This window comes from Centroberyx gerrardi, chromosome 9, assembly GCF_048128805.1.
Source record: "Centroberyx gerrardi isolate f3 chromosome 9, fCenGer3.hap1.cur.20231027, whole genome shotgun sequence".
Lineage (NCBI taxonomy): Eukaryota > Metazoa > Chordata > Actinopteri > Beryciformes > Berycidae > Centroberyx > Centroberyx gerrardi.
The window spans coordinates 18,352,810-18,373,177 of record NC_136005.1 but is presented as its reverse complement, the minus strand read 5'-3'; the positions used below and the strand labels follow the sequence as shown (position 1 = coordinate 18,373,177).

Genomic DNA, 20,368 nt, shown 5'->3' with positions numbered 1-20,368 from the left:
TTGCTCGCATTCACCATAAAACTCTGCTTTCCTTTACATGCTTTGGTCAGTATGGAAAATAACGTGACGTGCAACTGGCAGGAGAGTTTTATTGATTTTGCCATGTAACTCAGACAACTGCAGCTCCCCCATTCACCCTTCAGGGCATAGCTACTCTCCATCAGCACGCTCCACTACTACACAGCCCCGGCCTCCCAGACTGCCTCAGACCCTCTGTAATTGTTTATCGAGTGTGTCTGCAGCAAATGCAAAGGGCCCTGCTAATGAAACGGTAACTTGGTCTTTTGTCTTTTCAGCTACAAATAATTTCTTATTTGGGAATGGTTGCATTGCTTCTTCTTGCTTCTATTTTATCTTTTACTACTTTAAAATGCACAAGCTCTTCATGTATAGCCAGACTGCCTAGTGTTCCATGCCTGGTGGTCTACTGCTGTGCGGGAAACTCAGGTCAAGTCAAGTCAAATCAAAATGACCTTCAAATCCTCAATGATTATTTGGCTAATTGAACAACAACATATGGAGATGTTGACCAAGTTTATGTTTTTCCCCAATACCACCACCATATTATATTGCAATATAAACCAGGTAAATTAATGAAATTGTTAAATAAATAGAGAGGGATTAGATTACACAGGAGCAAAATAGGGAGGTGTGTGTGTGTGTGTGTGTGTGTGTGTGTGTGTATGTGAGTGTGTGTGTGTAAGCGGGGAGGTGCGGCATTGACAGGCTGACAAATTGAGTGCTTAGAGTATGAGGTATTATTAAATTCTTCTGATTGATTATTGTTTTTGGCTTTAATTTGTTCCACTGAAAGGTAATCAATCAACAGGTTAAGCTATTGTGATATAGAGATTTTCTGTCTGTATTTCCAGTTGAGTAGTATTGTTTTCTAAGTATGTCTTTGTGATATTTAGTGGTGAGGCTGACAGGTGCGAGATCTCTTAGAAGGCAGAGAGAGCGGGACAGTGGAATGCTGTGACCCAGAAAATTGGAAATTTCAGCAGGTTGATTATTTTTTTCGGTAAAATTGTGTGACTATTGAGTCCAAAGTGGAAAACCGCTTGGGTTTTGGGAAGACTGGTGTCATCTGGGCAGGATTGATGTTTTAGCTGTTGCAATGCAGCCGGCAAGTGAGAGTGGTAAGTTGTCCCAGCGATTTAAAAGGTCTTCAGTTCAGTGGTTCTGAGGATTGGAGTGAAGTTTAGATGAAACAAGTCTAGAAGAGGAAATATCAATGCTGAGATATTGGCTATTTCCTGTTGGGATGTTGATTGAGAATTTGGGGGTCACAGCATTCCACTGACCCTTGTTTAGTGGAAGAATAGTGGATTTGGACCAATTGATAGAATATACAGAGATGATAGAAGAAGTGTTGATAAGACTGAAGATCGATATTAGAGGGTTTTGTATGTATAGTAATAAATCGTCAACGTATAGGCTGACTTTATGAGAAGTGTTCAAAGCAGGTGATACCAGTGATTTGGGTGTCGGTTGCAAGCGGTTCAATGAAAAGGGCAAACAACAATGGTGAGAGTGCACATCCTTGTCTAGCGCCTCTGTGGAGTGTGAAACGTTGTGAAACAAAACCATTTGTGGTCACTGACACTGTGGGTGTGCTGTGCAGATTTGACCCATTGGATTAATGACTCCCCTAAAACAAATCTTTCTAATGTGGTGAATAAAAACGTTCAATTTACACAATGAAATACTTTTTCGGCATCGAATGATAAGTCTTTATCAGTCTTTGGCTATACTGATTAGGTTGAATAGGCGGAACATGTTGCAAGAGGAGTGCCTGCCTTTAATGAAACCTGTTTGATCCGGGTGTATTATGGATTGAATGACTTTTTCTCATCTTAGGGCCAGGGCCTTGCTGATGATTTTAATGTTTGTGTTGTTGAGGGATAATGGGCGACAGCTTAAACAGAGAGTCGGGTCTTTATTAAGTTTAAGAAGAAGTGTAATGAGTGCTCTATTCATCTGGGCTGGGATAACAGCAAAGTTCCAAATTTCACTGGTCATTTTGAAAAATAATGGTGATATTGTTGGCCAGAAGTGTTTGTAAAACCGCTGGAAAAACCATTGGCTCCAGGTGCTTTATTGTTTGGCATCGAGAAAAGTGCTTTCTTGAAGGCCTCTGGTCTGTCTAGAGCTGTTACTTGACTTTTTGTTAGCTTTGGAAGTTTAATACTGTTCATAAATGTTTTGATTGCGGAAGGATCTGGTGTGCTGTCTGATTTATTAAGCTTACTATAAAAAGAATGGAATGTTGCTCTTCAGTGTTTTATGAGTTGACTTTCCAAGTACTGTCCGGATTTGTTACAATGTCCAAAGTGGCTGTGTCTGTGTATATTTATATACATATACATGTATTTTTTTCATTTATGATTGTATTGAGTTCATATTTGAGTGTTGTGAGTTCTTTGTAGAGGCCCTCAGGTTGGTTTTCAGCAATTTAAGCTGGCCATCTCTCTGTTTTCAGTGTATTTTTTTTATGGGTAGAATATGAGATAATTTTTCCTCCTAGTACTGCCTTATCAGTTTTTCATAACAGTGTGGGTGTGGTTGTTGGGGAGTCATTCATCATAATGAAGGATGTCCACTTTATGATGAAATATGTACTGCATTCAGGATCTGTCAGTAATGATGTGTTAAAACGCCATCTAGTTTGTGTTTTGGGAAGGATGTTGTTTGTGAGTGTAAAAGGAGCATGATCAGATATTATAATGGATGAATTACTGAATCTTGTGTCTCAAATATTATTGAACTGAACAAATCAATACGATGTTAACCATATTTCAAATGAGGTCGAAATTAAATGGCTTCGAAGCATAAATTTATAATGTCAGATGGGATCTCTTTTATTACTGATTGAAAACAGAATGGTAACAACACAGTAGAAACCTTTTATAGAAATCTAGCCACAGCTAGTTTATAGTCTGCAGAACACCATATGGTAATACTGTCTTTGACAGGGAGTTGCCACTATGAGCGACTTGGTTGATCGGTTGTTCTATTCTGACTGATTGGGCAGCAGGCAAACCATGTATTTTTTGCTGCTTTGGCATCGTCTTTTAAGGTTATATGATTTTAACAAGTTAACATAGCTAGCTAGCAAGTGCTAATTAGGTAGTATTGATCAAAAATAAACAGGAAAAAAAACAAACAATATTACTTCAGAGCTTACCATCGATCCCAGCGATAGATGCAACCTCTCCAAGCATAATTCTTGATATGTTTATTCCTGTAGTCTTTCAAATTAAGGTTGTAAAGAACTGGGAAGCTTTGAATGTCTGTAATCAACTTCTTGTCCATTTTACACCTGCCAGGTGGAACTACTGTTCATGAAACAAAATCACACCAAAAGGAAACAAGAAAGAGCGGATATCTGATTGGCTGTTGACAGCCGATGACCAGGAAAAGTTCAGCTGTGTCCATCTTTTTTCAGCCGAGAAGCTTGTTGACTGTCAACACCGACTGAGCTTCCCTGCTCAATCAGCTCTATAGTGGACCTCCGGTGACTTGTTGATCATGGTGCTCGCAGTGTGAACGCACGGTAAGAGCTGCTTACTCACCTGTGTCTTAGCATAATAGGGCAGGGCACCACACGGGGAGAGAGCTACCCCATAAAGCCTGAGGTCAGAGAATATGCTCAGATGGTCCACATGTGTTGTTTGAAAGGTAGGAGGTAAAGGATGTGCAGGCCTCTCTTGGAATGATCCTTGAAATGAATGGTTCAAATGTCAAGTTTTCCTGACAGTATCAAAACAAGACATTTTGTTTGAAGGTTCATACCAAAGAGACGGCTGAGGCTCAATGTAAATATAACACAGATGATATATACGGTCAACCCAGGTGAGCGGGTGCAAAATGAATTTACATCCAACAGACTCTGATACAGTACATTCATGTAAGATAATCCTGCCTGGAATTTCCTCCCCTTTCACAAGCTAATTAATTTGATTACCAAAAGGATGTTAATAAAAGTCAAACATCTGTATTTGAGGGAAGATTAAGTTAGTTTAAAAGAAGACCTAACCCACAATATGGATTATCGTCACTTTATAATCAGCACCACTCAAATTAAGAAGTCATTATTACGTATTATCTTTAAGGCGTACGACAGCCCAAGCAGAAATTTTATGGAAAACTAAGACAGTGATTGCCAAAGCATGTTTGACAGGCCTAATGATATCTTAGAAGTGAGGACTATTCAATTCATTTGGTCTCATTCAACTGTGGACGATCTATAAGGCACAAAAACTGCCACTGTGGAATGTTTAGTCAATTAAAGGCTGAGACTCTCTCATGTACGGCACTGCTCACTTTTTATGCTAGTCATCTCATGCACCTGCCACATATGACTACTGCTTTAAACAAGTATGTTATTGCTTTCATTCAAATTCTGTGTGAACATCATTATCTTCAAGGTAGAATGGGGACGCTAAAGTGTCATGTCATACCAATGTACCGCCTGGACGTGATTCACTGACAATGCATAAGATCTATAGTAAGTTAACTGTATATTGTAGTGCTATCAGTGCCAGATGAGTAAACGGGTAAATGCATTGTGATCATCCTAGTGTCACAGTCACCATTATCATCAATACATTCCCTGTGGAACTAAACATCTGTGTGGCATCAGAGATTTGGGGGGCAGAACAAAACAAAATTCCTCCTGTCTCTGGCTATGGTAGTGAATGTTCACTAAAGCAGACATTTGTCATAGAGATTAGGAATGACATTATATCAAAGCTTAAATCTATTGGTATTCCCCTTTAAAGAATCTAGCCTGATCCACGAACCTGTACATTAATATTTCTCTTTCACACCACCAGGCACTCTAGGGGAACTGAATTCCTTTCTTCTTCTTTCTTCTTCTTCCTCTAAAGTAGCGTACCAAACTAAAGAATTTGTGAGCAGACTAGGACATGATGATGTAAATATGGATCTGAACTTATTATGTTTGTCGGTGGCTCAAGGATTTACATTCTTTAATTGAACTTCTAAATATACAGTACCTCAGCAAGTATTCATACCCCTTATGTACATTTTGCTGTGACAAATTATTTCCAAAATTTGGTCATTTGTGATTTTTCTGATCTGATTTATATTTAATGTACTGAAACTGAAATAACACAAAAGTCATTCCCCATTGTTTTAATAGAGACAATTGTGTTTTATTAGTTATAGAATGATTTCAGTTTTCTTTAAAGTCCTGGGGACTGGATTTCTTGTGAACCATTACTGAACCACATGTTACACACTGGTCATTGGTACTTCAAAACAGAGTCCATCCCATACTAAAAGGCCCATTAAGATATATTGCTTTGAATGGACATGATGCAAGTGCTGTTAGATTAGAAGACACAGTATTTACAATTTTACATGAAGATAAATTATGAAAACCCTTGTAGCAGCCAAAAGATGAAGTCCAAACAAAATGTGAGGTAAAAAAATTAGAAGAGTTTTCAAAAGGATCTTTATGTTATTTCAAATAAGAAACAATGGCAGTTATGTGGATATCAGTCAAAATAATCCAAATTAACATAATTTGAAATTATTTTGTAGCACAACTAAATCTGTAGAATGGGGGTAGGGCAGCAACTGTTTGGCCAGCTATGGTTTCTCTCTACAATGCTGCCAGAGAAAGTCTTGGCAGGAAAACAGACACCTCAATTAACACAACAAAAAATAGTTCAATATTTGAACTCCCTTCTCTCTCTCGCCTGCTATATTTCTCATCTCACCATGTAATAGATTGTTTTGAACTGAAGTGTTTACTCTATGTGGGTACAGCACTCTGAAAGAGCCTGTCCAGGAAGCTGTCATCCTTCTGGGCCACTGCATAGATATGCTATTGTTGATGAGCACAAGTCCAGCGGCCATGCTGCATGCCAGACTCCATCCACAACCTATCTCAGAATGCTGCACCTCCTGGTAATCTTGGCAATCCCTTGATCTGTGCAAACAGTGAGCTGCTATGTTATCGCTGCAGAGTCAATAGGCTTACAAAGGAGTGCATTACATTGTTTACTTTTAATGCTCTGAAAATGGATGTGCACATAACACTGGCTCTCTCTCACTCATTCAAAGAACCAAACAGAAGCACTGAAGTGAACAGAGGATTGCTGAGATGAATGCACCAAGGTCTGGTTACACTTTTCGGCATGCACAGAACCCTGTTGGAGAATAAAAGAGGAACTGGACTTGAGGAGTTCTTGTTTTTGCATTGTAGGAAATATGGTGTATGTCATTTTATCCTCCCCTCACCTGCCACTAGAACTTCCATTTACTCAATATGTTTCTTCTCATTCTCTCAACCTAACTTTTCTCAATCTTTCTGTGTTTTGTTGAACACACTGTTGTCATTACCTGGGGCTTAAAAATATGACAGCAACCAGCAGACCTAACCTTTACCAGATGTTTAGAACAGCAAATATAGCAAATGTAAAAGCTTTCATGAACTGAGTTGGATCACTATTGTGTTATAGCAATTGGCACTAGAGAGTAGCGAAGCAGAAATAATTTATGTGGAAATGTCAGATTACTATTTAATTGATCCCCAAAGGGAAGTTCTCTCTAGACCCCATCCATAGGGAGATCAGACTGCAGGCTCAGCTACAGACTACGCCCATGGAGCTGGTACACTGTAAAACAAATGCAATTCAGTAAAACCAACTCAGTGTATGAGATGTGCTTGTCAACTTCAACTTACAATTGGTAGTTATTATAGCCTCATAACTTAGAATCATGAGTTCATGACTTGTGACTTAAAATTATGAGCTGAAAGAACACTTACTAAGCATTCACTAAACTGATCACATAACATTTTAATAGGAAACACTGTTATTAGCTTATTAGCATACTCCCCCAGCATGCACTGCATTTGAATTAGGCCCTAACTCTCCAGAAACCATTTGTTCTTCTAGTTTAGATAAAGTTACAGGCTAGACTTGTTATGCATATGCCATATGACCTATTAATCACAGGCCTGTTTCTGATTAAAATGAGAATCCTTACCACCAAGACTATGAATTTTACTCTACAAGGTGGAGTAGCAATTCACTGTTAGACATGACTAGTAGTATCCACCTCCTCTGCATACAGTAGCCTACTGCAGAGTCAGCGTCTTACTTCCCAGCACATGGTGTTATCACTTTGTGACACATGACCAACTGACACTGAAAAAGTCCTCCTCACTAGTGACAGAATAAATAATACTGGAATGCAGTAAATCAAATAGTGGAGTCAACTATAATTACCACTTGCCAACAAGCCTAGACATTTGCTGATTGAACTTACTGCCTTTAAGTTCACTCTGAGTGAGTTTTACGAACTAATGAACTTTGACCCGACTATTCAGTAGAGCTACTATTTCAGTTAACAATTGTTCAGTGTCTTGCTCAGGGACACTTCAGATGTTTGCTTGAACCCAGGCCATGCAGTTGAAACGTGTCTCTCTAACTACTAAGCCATCCTGCCGCCTCAATCATTTACTCATTTGATATAGCCTACCATACAGGTAGGTGTCAGTATACAGTAAGCAATAACCAGCTGTTGAGTAGAATCTCTTACTGGCAGTGATGTAATGGAGGCTAAACCCACCTAAAGTCAATTTACCCAGCTTTTTATTTGCAGAATAGAGTTTACCCACCTGTCTAGGCTGGCATGGATTTTTATTAAATACATTCATGCTAGGCTACACATCTTACTCGTATCAAACAGGTAAAATGAGTACAGGGTCTTTTATTTGAGGGGGGGGGGGGGGGGGGGGGGGGGGAGCATAAATGAAGGTGTGAATGCAAAATATAACTGATTTTTATTCAGAATGGGGGTTGTCTGTCTGCCTTTGATCATACACTACCGTTTTATTAGCCTCATCACCCTGCAGTTTAAACCCGCCAAGGATGAGGACAACGCTGGTAACTATGGCACCGGCATCATTTAAAATGGGTGTCGCAACATGTTAGACATTTTCTGTAGGCCCACCAGTCGACGTACAGTCGTGCGCTACTAGCTAGACTGTAAAGATCCCCCCTCCTTTTGCCTCTTACGCAAAAAGGGGCGAAAGGTTGTGATTTGCCAGACTCAGCCCTCCCTCTTCGGGGGGCAACTTATTACGGGAGTTTGCGGGCGGAGCCGGTTCTCATAGGAGATAAATTGTGTGTGGTACAATAGGTGGAGTCGGGTACGAAACTGTCCTTTTACGTTTCCTGTTGAGGACAGTTAACAGTCGCCGGTGTACCTAAACCAGGCCGATAAATCAGTTAATTTGAAAAAAAGAGGGAAATATTACCAGGGAGTGAATATGTCGGCAAATAAAGATGGTGACGGCGGATGGAAGAGCTTTCTGTGGAATTCAGAGAAGAAGGAGTTTCTAGGACGGACCGGGGGCAGTTGGTGTAAGTAGCCCTCTCCTTAAAACGATTCAAAGGAAAACACGGAGACCTGTTAGACGAGGTTTACACCGTGAGAAATGAGCGGTGATGTAGCGCATTTCAACCGTGAGAGTGAAAACTAAAAGCGGCTCGGCGCGGATTTTTTTCTCTCTCCCCCCTCTCCATTTCCTGACTGCACAAACAGCACCTGTTAGAGCTCACTGGCTTTGACATGCTGCTGCGTCGTGACTTCGGTTTTCAATGGGACCTGTAGTGCGTAGAAGTTGGCCTGTTAGCGTGAAAAAACTCATTTGTAAAATACCGAAGACTCTGACCAAGATAGCGCCTACTAGATGGGCTCCTGGTCGAAAGTCATCAAAAATAAGGTTAATGGTGTAAAAATCAATTAGCGCGCACGGGAAATTATTGATTGGTGGCCTTGCACATTGGCTTCGTCTATTTGTGTGATTCTGTAGGGTATTACAAATTCCGATTAGACCACAGATTTACTGTCAAATCGAATAACACTGTAATAGCAAATGATTACCGTAGGTGCAGCCTATATCGGGCCATTGATTGATGAACGTCCTTTATCAAAAAGGTCATTTTGAAGGACAGCCTGTGCCGTGCTAAGACTTTTTTTTTTTTGCCAAAACCAAATGGTGAAAGTTAGGGTTGGGTTGTTTTGTCCCTCACTAGTCCACCTCTTATATTTAGCCTCACAAGGAGACTGACGTGCATTTTATTCCCCCGAACAATAATCTGAATAGCTAATCTGTGGGTCTGTATAGGCCTGGTTATGCTTTCACTCCTTTCACTCAAACCAAGGATTATGAATCCAGCTTTAATCGTTTTACTGCTACGACTTACTGTTTTCCATACTTTTAAGACAAGGGCATGTTCGCCTAATACAGTCCGCAGTGGCTGTTCATTTGATACAATAAGTGGATATAACCATAATAGCGCGCCTGTTACGCTGAATAAACCATTTTACAGTGATAATTTGTCATTTTTCTGTGTCAAACACAGCTGGGTTCGGCCAGAAAACTGCTTGGTAACATGGTGCTGTGGCTCAGATCACGACTCACATGTCTCAAGGGCCGCCCCTCTCCCTCTCCCTCTCCCTCTCCATCCCCAAGTTATTTTTTTTTTTCCCGAAAGAAAAAGAGGAAGGGGGGGAAAAAAAGGGACGTTGGTCGGCAGATCTTCGCCTCTAAGCTGACATTAAGCCTCATAAACTGTTTCTGAGAAAGTCTAGCAATTCATTAGAGATAAATCACGATAATGTTCCTGTAATATCCCTGGAGAATGTGTCTGTGATAGTCGGTAGCGATGTAGCGACCTTATCGTACTTTGCGGTGTATATATTTGTAACATCCTATGGTTTCACAGTATTATTCTTTTACAATTCATATAGTTATGCTGTGAGTAAACCCCTTAAATCGAGTTGTGGGTTATAGGTCTTTATCATACGGGTTATTGAGCGTGATGTCGCACTAAATGCAACAGGTTTGCCCTTGCTGAAACTTGTCTCGGTCTATGCTGTTATCAATGCTGGTCTTCAGGAAATGTGTATTTAATAAGGCTAAATGGTGTTTGAAGTCTCTTGTTTCTATATTTTTTTTTTTTGTAATTTCCAATAATAGACAACGAATGAGCGTCGATCTCATTCCTATTGCACATTTTCTACCTGCGTTTGTATCGATTTATTTCACACATCCGGGCTCTTAAGCCAGTGAGAGAAATGTTCCAGTGTGTGTGGTGAAGCGTCTTGTCGAGCAGGGCGGCGGTGAAGTGGAGCCGCGGCGGTGTGAACGTGGTGATGCTGCCTTCCTTCACAACATGCTGCAGCAGACGGCTTGTTGTGGGGGAGGTGCTTCATTCAGACAGAGGTTGACAGAGCCATTCACCACCAGCAGGCCACTTTTCTGCACCGTCTCCATTTCTGAGCAGCAATTTTCATTTTCCGCCCGTTTGGGCTACAGGCTCGTGTTGTGCACCAATCACACACACACACACACACACACACACACACACACACACACACACGTGCACACACACAGACTCAAAAAGATGAGGCCTAGATCTGCTGTCCTACCTAAATCTCTGGTAACTGGCTATAATTATAAACATTCCCACGCCTCAGATGCCCACATAGGCCCTATCCTTATTTTAGCCAGCCAGCAAAACTGCTTGATCAATTTACAGAAACTAAAACGAATATTGAATCACAGGAATGGCAAAAGGAAACATTGGGTAACGGACTTCTCTTAGACTAAAACTTCAATCATACGGTTTGACACACCCGTTTGCCTGACATGGCTTGACACTCACGTGACACTTGAGCGAGAAAAAAAAAATTTTCAATTTGTTTTGCAAATGCTAGTTACCCAGACAACAGGGATTGACTGGAAGATTTGCGTTTTAGAGACGGGCTGCTCTCAGAAACCACTGCACATAATTGCAATCCTTCTGCAACGCCTTAGATGGAATAAATGTCCGTGTCTGAAGAGGCAATTAATTGCATAATCTATTGCTGGTGCATCAGTGGGCGACTCTGATAGCATCGCAGACATGTGCTCATTAAAAAAGAACTCGCCACACATTTACATTTGTGGTAGGCGCTGCAGGTTTGACAGGCTGACAGTGGATCACTTGAAAGACCGAAACCCAAAGCAGGCAGAGGAGGCATGTACACAGTCTGGCTCCAAAGCTCAGCATTAAAAAAAAAAAGAAACAATATAATTTCAGTGTTTCTGCTGGGATTTTGTATAGCTGTGGTGAGAGTAAAATTGCTGCATAATGCTATCTATCACACACACACACACACACACCGCTGAACGGCTACATGAAAAACAGCTGACATTAAAGGGACGCTGCTGTTGAACGTATGTGGCGGGAACAGACCAAGTGGCGCGGCTGAATCTCCTGCAGTCCTCTCACTCCGCCGCCTGCGTGTCAGGAGATAAGGCTGCGGAGGAGAACCTGTGATCGACCTGCCAGACTGGTTTTGTAGTGGCCGATTGGGACTTGTACCTGGCACTGGCAAGACACCTTGGGAAAGTGCCACAGCAACAGCACACGCATCAGGAATGGGAACTTTGATGAAGGCCCAGAGAGCGCAGTCTAAAATCGACATATGACGTCAACACATTCATATAATATGTATGCAATAGATATCTATATTGGTATCTAGATACCAATCTTTAGACACCAAAAGATTCACAGCGTCTAGGAGTTTCACAAATTACCCACTAGCTACCCAATGAAAAGTGGTTAGATTGTCTTCATAGATTTCAAGGCCCTGAAACACCTCTGTCACCTCTTGAACCTGGTGTGAAACGGTACGATCATAGTAATATGCCACGTGTAGATTTTCTGTCGGTGACATTCCTAGAAGTCACAGTAAACCTGGGAAGAACATAATTTTGGCAAGAGTAGCTGAGTAAAGGCAAGGTGCCAGGAGTAAGGTCACTGCTAAGAGCTCCAGTCACCTCTGCCTTCATCCAACAGAGATATAAATACACTGAAATGAGAGATAAACCTCTTATCTTTCCATAAATCCCAAATCTATATTTATATGTAAATATATTGGAGGTTCATAAGGGTCCCAAAAGTGCAGTTAAGATCAGTATAGACCTATTATTACAAATGGAGGAGAAAAAGGTATTTGTGGTCTGCTTTTAAGGGAAGCAGGGGGCCTGATGCGATAAATTTACTGCCTTTCATCTCAGCTTATATATTAAACCCAAGTTGTAATGTAGTGTAGTATATTGCAGGTGAGTAAAACAATAACCATTGGCCTAATCTAAAGGTGATAAAGGAGTTATTGATTTAGAACATACAATCCAGCAACAAAGTACACATAAAAGCACCGATGAAACATTTCCAAAATAAACTAGACCGAAACCACAGGCTGAGCGCATTTACATTATCTGTGTAACCCGCTAAAGTTCTCCGGGAGTAGGGCAAACAAGAAATTAAAATGCTAATTACAAGTTTCTGTCAACAAAATGCTAATGGCGTGCCTGATGGCTTTAACGCTGTAAATCAAGCCAGAGGCAGAGAGGGAAAGCGAGAGCGAGACCGGCGAGAGAGTCTAGTGTCTTTGTGCAGCGTCTCCACCAGCTCTTCTGCCAAACCTGTTGTAACTGCCGACAGAGGGGGGAGGGTCTGACTGAGAGGTGGCAGCGGCACTGACCAGAAAGACTAGTGACTCATCCTGCTGTACTGGAACTGCGGCCCTCCTTCTATTGCATAATTAGAGTATAATACAAATTGAACAAAAAAACACATCACAGCTGTTGGGTAAACCCTGCATCACCAAAATGTCAACTTTTCTGGAACTAAGAAAAACAGCCTTGTGTTCAGGTTGATGATGGTTTCGAAAGGATTTCATCAGCCAAAGAAAATCTCTGAAATTGGAGTTACAAGGTTTTCACATGACAACAGCGATATATTGAATGACCATTGTTCTATAAAGGCTTCTAAGATGGGAAGAGAAAGGAGATCATGCTGTGCCATAGTTCATGTATTACATGCAATTCCTTTGATTAAGTTTCTTATACCAGTTAGGAGATCTATAGGATTTTCTTCCAAAATCATGCACCAAAATTTTAGCTGCTGTAATGGAATCAATCTTCCAATATTTTACTATGAAGTATGTCACACGTAGCAGTGTCACATATAAATATATAAATAACAGCTGCCAGATTTTAAACTTAGTTACCAGGTCAGATTTAGACTTCAAATGTTTTCAGTTGTCTAGAGATCCAAAATTTCTTTTTTGGGACACTAATTTATTCATTAACCCTGACATCATTTGGAACATTCAGTTCATCTATGGCATTTGATCAGTGACCTTTTTGTTCTTATGACTTAATTGTTCACAGAGTCAAAACGTTTTCTCTACTTGTAACAGCTTCCAAAAAAGTTAATTTAACAAATTCTAATACATTTTAATATTTTCCCCCCCACAGTTAAAATCTTCATGTTCTACCTGATATTCTATGGATGCTTGGCTGGAATTTTCATTGGGACCATCCAGGCATTGCTGCTTACACTAAGTAACTACAAACCCACCTATCAGGACAGAGTCGCTCCCCCAGGTAAATATGCTGTTTATGACACTTCTGCTTGTGCTTTTTCCAATGATCCATTGTTGCACTTTATGTTTCCTTGGGAATGACATTTTTACAGTGTTGAGACTCAAGAGTTAAAGCATTTCTACAACTGTAGTCCAAAGATTAGTTTTAGATCGAATAGAATTTGGATTGGGCAATATCACACTAATTTTAAAAATGTTTTTTCATAATCAGAGGCAGTTATTAATGGCTACTACCCTCTAATGTTGTTGCCATGTGGCTATTAGTGGTGTATGTTTTATAAATGTCTGTTGGGGCGTGCCTTTAAGCAGCTCCTCACTATTAGAAGTCTGTCTGACCTTAGATAGGTTCAGCCATTTTGTCCTTCACTCCTCTCAGCCAGTCAATGTGTTTCCCCTCAGGCTCCAGGGCAACTGTTTTACAGCTAGCATACAGTTTACAACTCTCTCTCTTGTCACTGAAATGGTTCATGTGTGCTATGAATATATACATTTAACATATTTCACAGCCAGCATGTTTGCATATACATGAGTATGGCAGGCGAGTTTATAGTTCATTCTTTGAAAAATGATTCAGTTTTTCACTGCTAAGAGGCCTCTAAGCTTGTTTTGCTGGGGCAAATTCTTTCTGTAATCTGTAATCTTCTGAGAACACGCTGAACGACATCAAACACTGCAACATATTGTACTCGTCAGACTACGACTGCTTCGAAATTTCCTCTTAAGTTTGGAGACAGTGCAGTGCCAAGGCATTTCTCCCCAGCCTTGTCTTGTGCCACTGCCTGTTTGCACAGCACATGCTGTCGCCTTGGGGTATTTTTAGCAGCCATTGTAATGACTGGCTTCATGCACATGGTTAGTTTGCCTGCCGTTTTGCCTGTCGGCCATTTCCTCTCTCAAAACTGTTGACAATCAAAGACTGGCTCCGCAAAGCAACGACATAAGTAGGTGTAGAGTGTTTTGAGTTGAAGTGAGTTTCCATTGGTGGCCTGATAAAGGAAGCAGAGAGTAGCTGAGTTTTTTTAGAGCCAAAGCCCGCCTCTCACTCTGGGGCTAAAAGTTTCCATTGTGAGAGAGACACACGTGAGACTGGGTGGGTGGGGGCAGGGGATTGGTAAACTTTCACAAGCCTTCACTGAAATTAAGATGACTAAATGTTAGTTCTCCCTCACAGTTTTACACAAATAACTTGAATGTTGCTCATATCTAAGATAGCAAATTAAAAGCTCCACACTTAACCTGGAAAAAAGATAAATAAATGTGATGTTCCTGTTTACTCCTCTTACCCATCTCACTCTTTTCATGCCACGCCTCACTGAGGCCTTGTGGACAAAGTCTGTGGAAAATTACTGCTATACAGAGCTGACAGAGCCCATGTGAGGAAACCCCCAAGACCCTAAATTATCTATTGTCCCTAGATAATAGACTGTAGATCCTAATGTGTCTGATTTGAAAAAATAGAACTTTGAAATATATTATGCTATAGATAAGATAATCAAACAAATTTAGCACTGAATTCTTACAAGAAAACTAAAAAATAGCTTGCATGATATTATTTTGAATAACCGTTTCTGACAGACATTGCAGGAAAATTGCAGAAAATTTGAAAATTATCACCATTTTCCAAAAACACATCACAATTGTATATTGTGCTTTCTTGAATTTGGTACTTTTACCCCTCCTATAGTCATTCATTTCTGTATCAATGAACTTATGTTCTTTTTTTTCTTTTTTTTTGTCTTATCAAAACTATTTTCTGTTCTTCAGGTTTATCACACACCCCACGCTCCGAAAAATCTGAAATTGCTTTCGATGTAAAAGACGCAAACTCATATTCGAAGTACATCACCAGCATGAAGGCTCTCCTTGAAAAGTATGATGAGGAACGTCAGACCGATCAGATGCAATATGAAGACTGTGGAGGCAAGTATAAGCCATATCATACAGGGAGTGTCATACTCACTGGCTGATCCCTGATGGGTATCTAATAATCGCCCATCAAGATTTGACACTAATGTATTTAAATGATGGTTCACTATTAAACATAAATACGAGTGAGAAAAACATGTTTAATAAAGCAATAGCAACATCTGAAATATCTGAATGTACTGTTAATTTTTAAATACAGTAATGTAACTGCAGTAATAAGTAGTATTGTTGCCCTGTGTCCAGTATGCATGTATATTTGCAGGTCTAATGTGTCTTTTCTGTACCGTTCACAGATGTCCCTGATACATACAAGATGCGTGGAGATCTGGAAAGCGACTTAGGAAAGAGGAAAGCTTGCCGTTTCCGCAGGTCTTGGCTGGGAAGCTGCTCCGGACAGAATGACGAGACTTTTGGCTTCCAGTACGGACAGCCATGCCTCATTGTCAAGCTGAACAGGATTGTCAATTTCAGGCCAAGGGTAGGTTTACGGCACTCTTATAACACTGTAGCATTAGTTTCTATGGATCATAATGCTAATAAAGGGGGCTGGGTTCATAATTGTTCGTCAAGTCATACAGGGCATGTGTGTTGAAAAGTGAAACTGTTGCTTGAAGTTGGACTTTTTCTACAGAAGTAAGAACAGTTGAATAGGAGAGTTGATACAAATTTGGATTTCTCTCAGATACATTTTGAATTACAAGCAGTTTAATTTGGTGTCAAAATCAATGTAACAGTGGTTGGACAGCTACCATTCTTATCCTGTGGGGTTCTGTGCACAACAGTGGGGGGAGAATTTTAATCCAATCAGCCAATCAATGGGTTTCTTTTTGGTGTTGGGTTTGGTGTGAGGTTAAATTCCTGGACATAACCAGTCAAAGTGTGATGTTTTAGGGTAGCTTAACAATGTACAATTTTCATGCAGTTAGCTGCAGATTGCAAGTTGGATGTGACATAATATTAAATTTACATGATGCTGCTTCAATGCAACAAAAATGCCATGCACAACATGGAATTATTTTTTCTTGCATTTGTTCATTTGCCAGATTTCTTTGAAAATCTCAACATAAATGAGACCAGGGTACCTAGGGTGACTAGTGTGTCGAGTGTAAAGTCTGATGGGCTTCCACTTTATGAACTGTCAAACAACGCTGCTTCTGAATGTTATTCAGATATTGAATTTTACTTCCTCAACTTGACTGTGTTGTGCCCCATTTCTGTAAGCACTTAATCAGAGTGTTATTGCTAAGACACCTTCCCATCATGAACATCCCAAATAATGGTGCAATATCCTGAATTCCTGATTATTATTTGCTATTGCAATACAACTACAACTAACTGCAAAGTTCAAACGTTTGAACCTTGTGGAAACAAGTTTCAATTAAGTTACGGGTAAATTCAGATGAAACTATTTTGCAACCACTTAAAGTTGCATGCAAGTTGCATCGTGTCAAGCCACATTTTACAGCAGTGGTCTAATTCTCCAGCCAGCCATCCAGCATGACATAACCAACTGCTCAGGATGTTCAACTGCTTTCTCTTTTCAGGCTCCAGCCAACAATCAGTCACTCCCGACGCCTGTCCATGCCAAAGCACAGCCCAACCTGATCCCTATTCACTGCACTAATAAGGTACGTATTCATATGACAGGATCGAGCAAGAATGTATTAGTACACAAATATATGCTGTCATAACTGTCAACAGTATCAGAAAATGCTGTAAAACGGTCAGATTTAAACTCCGATGCAACCATTTTCCTTGCAGAGAGATGAGGATGAAATGAAGATAAGAGAGATCAAGTACTTTGGCTTTGATGGCGGCTTCCCTCTTCAGTACTACCCATACTACGGCAAACTGTTGCATCCCCAGTACCTTCAGCCTTTGGTGGGCATTCAGTTTGCCAACATCTCCCTGAATGAGGAGATCCGCATTGAGTGCAAAGCATATGGAGCGAACATTGACTACAGCGACAAGGATCGCTACCAAGGACGCTTTGATGTTAAGATCACCATCACCAGCTCATGACCTCAGCTGTGATGAGCACTTTCCTCTACCCCCCCCCCCCCATTTAAAAAAAACAAATTAATTTAGAGAAAATAAAAGAGTACAAATAAACACGACTAGTCTTGGAACATTCATAATATACAGGACCTACACTTAATCTGTGTGCTTTACACTAGCTTTTCTGTGTTTGTCGAGGTTTAGAATGTAAAATACAAGAGTAGCAATAGCCAATATTTATTCTGTAAATGAAAATATTCCTTGAGCCATGGGACATGTTCATTTATTACTGTAAATTGCAATTCCACTACTGATGTGTAGCGAGCTGTGTTTCTGTCCCCAAAGTATTTCTTCCTAATGTGGTTTCTATATATTTTTGGAGTGTCCAGTGCTGTAGTCTAGTCATGTTGTAATCTCTGTCGTCTCATGTCAGTCAGCTTTAGTGGTCCAAGGTGTGTGTGTGTGTACTCGTTTCTGCGTGCAAGTGTTAGTTAATGTGAGTGTGTGGATGTGTGTTAATGTGCTCTTACTAACTGAAATACTGGCATGGTACTCTGAACCATTAAGGCCCATGTATGAGTAAATGACTGCGCTCCATGGAATCTTCTTTTTGTTTTTCTTTACTAAGTTGTTTAAGTTGATTGTGGAAGGATACATTTGTACACTTTTTCTTTATTGTTCACCTTAGCTGTGGGACATGGTTTAACGACTTTTCTGTTTGATATCCATACTTCTGTTCATTCTTAATTCAGAGTGTAGAGCTTTGTGGGTCCAGCCTGGAAGACTGTCACCTCCATGGAAACAGTGGCAACTCAGTGCTTTTAAAATCTGTTTTGCTGGAGACATCACATGATGTGGTGTAACTTTCTATTGAATGTTTTAGCCATTTTCATGGTGGAAGAATTTTATATTTATGCAGTTGTACATTTTTTTTTTTTCACAGGAAAAAGTGTAATGTATGAATCCAATACCAAAGTCGCTGGTCAAAAGTTAGAATATCAGAAGCAATGCAGTACCCCGTGTAATAAGATGTTTAGTTGGTGTGAAAGTGCTTAGTTCAATGTTGAAGATCAAAACACTTGTCAGGAGTCCATCTACTCTTGTCACTTTATTTAATCTGGATAAGGCTGAAACAATAAACAGAAAAACAAGCCGGTTGTGAAGTCTTTGAATACATGGTGAAACATTTGTTTATTTAATTGTTACCCATCCAGTATCTTGAAGAAATACTGCACCTGTGAAAGGAAAATTGAGTATTTATTACCTTTGAAAATAGGATTTAGTATTGTAGAAATTCCCACCATAGAGGGCTATACTTTATAGTTATATGTTAATACATTCAGAATACTATAAACTTAATCAGGTATGTATTAAACTTAACATGAAAGTGTCAGACAGCCAGTTGTTTTCCCTTGATATCAGAATAGTCAGGTTGGGTTATGGAAGCAGAGTGAAAGCTCCTTTCTTGGCTTCTGTGCACTACCCTTGGGAAAATGGCAGCTCAGCCAGTCAGGCTAATGGTTAACAAGGAGTCATTTGTCCACTCCACAGATCAGGAGCTTGCCTGAACAATGACGCCCAACGGGTCAGACCCACTCCCGACAAAACAATGGTTTTGTTTCAAATTCCTCTGCCATTCTTTTTCTCCTCAAAACCAGTGTGATCTAAGGTTGCCCCAGCCCACAGAGTGGAGTCATGAGACTTGTTTTAGAACACAAAACTTCACTCAGTTAACTTTTTGTTCTTGGCTAAATGTAACAGTTATTTGTGCAAGGACGGAAACACAACCAATGAACCCCCTATTCCTAGGATCTGAAGAATTACACAGATGATTAATGTGGGTGTATTCTACAGTTCTTGTCAAGAATGAATGTGCATGGGTCAATGAAATACCACCTACCTCCAAAACTCCGTCTTCAGGGAGGTCTGTACAGTGGATGGCATTTTGCACTTTGTCTTTACCATAGAGAGCTCGCAACGTGGTTGGACGGAGATGCTGTGCAATTTCCTGTTGAATGAAAACATTTGTTTTCACTGATAATGCACCAAAACAGTGATTTTGATTTTTTTTCACTGATACAGCATCTGTCATCCTATTAGCATTCAACTCAATAGCACACAAGCTGGACATGTGGTGGTGACGCAGCGGAAGTGAGAAAACACAGAAGAAACACGCTGCAAATCAGCATAGATATATTAAGTATAGCATAGTCTCAGTTCCTTGGACTAATATTGCAAGAGCTATTGATATGTCTTCTTCCATTCTGCTAGGATTCCTACACAATTTCCAGTTCGAAATTCCACATTTCTTGACTTAATTTAAAGATTTTTGTCAGTGTTCACCATACTTTTAGTCCAATTCTAAAAGGCAGTGATTTCAGGTACCAACTATATCAAGAGCATTTGTCCATTTCATTTCAACCTCAGGCTCTCCCAAGGTCACAGTCTGGCTCGTCTGCCCTCTGCTAATCTCTGCCTCAAGGAAATGCAATACTCCCACAGGGTCCACTGTTGGGGAGGGACCGTAATGTAAATAATCACTTTAGAAAGAAAACTATCATCTCTATGGAAGATAATGGAAAGTACAAACTATCCAGCATACAATACTCAAACCTACACTGGCGTGAGCACATGATAAGGCTTTTTAGAGGTCTGTTTGCAAAAAAAAAAGATCCTGTGCAAACATGTTTTATCTTAGAGACTGTTAAGCAGCTCCAATTTTCCAAGCTCCATATCATTCTGGGGTAGGCCAATAGTTAGTTCAGTAATGTCGAGTGAATATAGCCCATGCCTAAATTACAAGTAACTTCATGTTCCATCATTAGAGCAAATCATGACCAGACATTTCAAACTAAGACCTACATTGTAACTGCAATGTTCCCTCTTTCTCTTCATTACAGATGAATCAAAATAACAAGAACAAGGCACAAAGTCATTCCCATAACACCACCAAAGG

At 40.2% G+C, this 20,368-nt stretch overlaps 2 protein-coding genes across 3 annotated transcripts in view; one reads left to right on the top strand and one right to left on the bottom strand.

Moving 5' to 3' along the window:
• The first annotated feature begins 8,160 nt into the window (after nt 1–8,160).
• On the top strand, nt 8,161–18,563 carry atp1b1a (ATPase Na+/K+ transporting subunit beta 1a). Its single transcript, XM_078285825.1, has 6 exons — nt 8,161–8,405; nt 13,361–13,489; nt 15,253–15,408; nt 15,708–15,892; nt 16,959–17,042; nt 17,176–18,563. The coding sequence occupies exons 1-6, from the start codon at nt 8,312–8,314 to the stop codon at nt 17,434–17,436; spliced, it is 909 nt and encodes a 302-aa protein (XP_078141951.1). The 5' UTR covers nt 8,161–8,311; the 3' UTR covers nt 17,437–18,563.
• The window catches only part of nme7 (NME/NM23 family member 7), an 18,346-nt gene continuing 16,442 nt past the window's right edge, over nt 18,465–20,368 (bottom strand). For both annotated transcript variants that reach the window (XM_071923478.2, XM_078285824.1), the window contains exons 11-12: nt 19,313–19,420; nt 18,465–18,647 (exon numbers count right to left, since the gene is read on the bottom strand). In XM_071923478.2, the coding sequence (XP_071779579.2) occupies nt 18,615–18,647; nt 19,313–19,420 (141 nt within the window). In that variant the 3' untranslated portion in view covers nt 18,465–18,614. The remainder of the gene's footprint in view (nt 18,648–19,312; nt 19,421–20,368) is intronic.

What these genes read in the sequence shown, in the direction of transcription:
- atp1b1a (XM_078285825.1), top strand. Translation starts at nt 8,312, where the DNA reads ATGTCGGCAAATAAAGATGGTGACGGCGGATGGAAGAGCTTTCTGTGG. An exon ending in TTGTCAATTTCAGGCCAAGG is followed by an intron (nt 15,893 to 16,958) that starts GTAGGTTTACGG and finishes TTCTCTTTTCAG; the next exon opens with GCTCCAGCCAACAATCAGTC. An exon ending in CTATTCACTGCACTAATAAG is followed by an intron (nt 17,043 to 17,175) that starts GTACGTATTCAT and finishes TTTTCCTTGCAG; the next exon opens with AGAGATGAGGATGAAATGAA.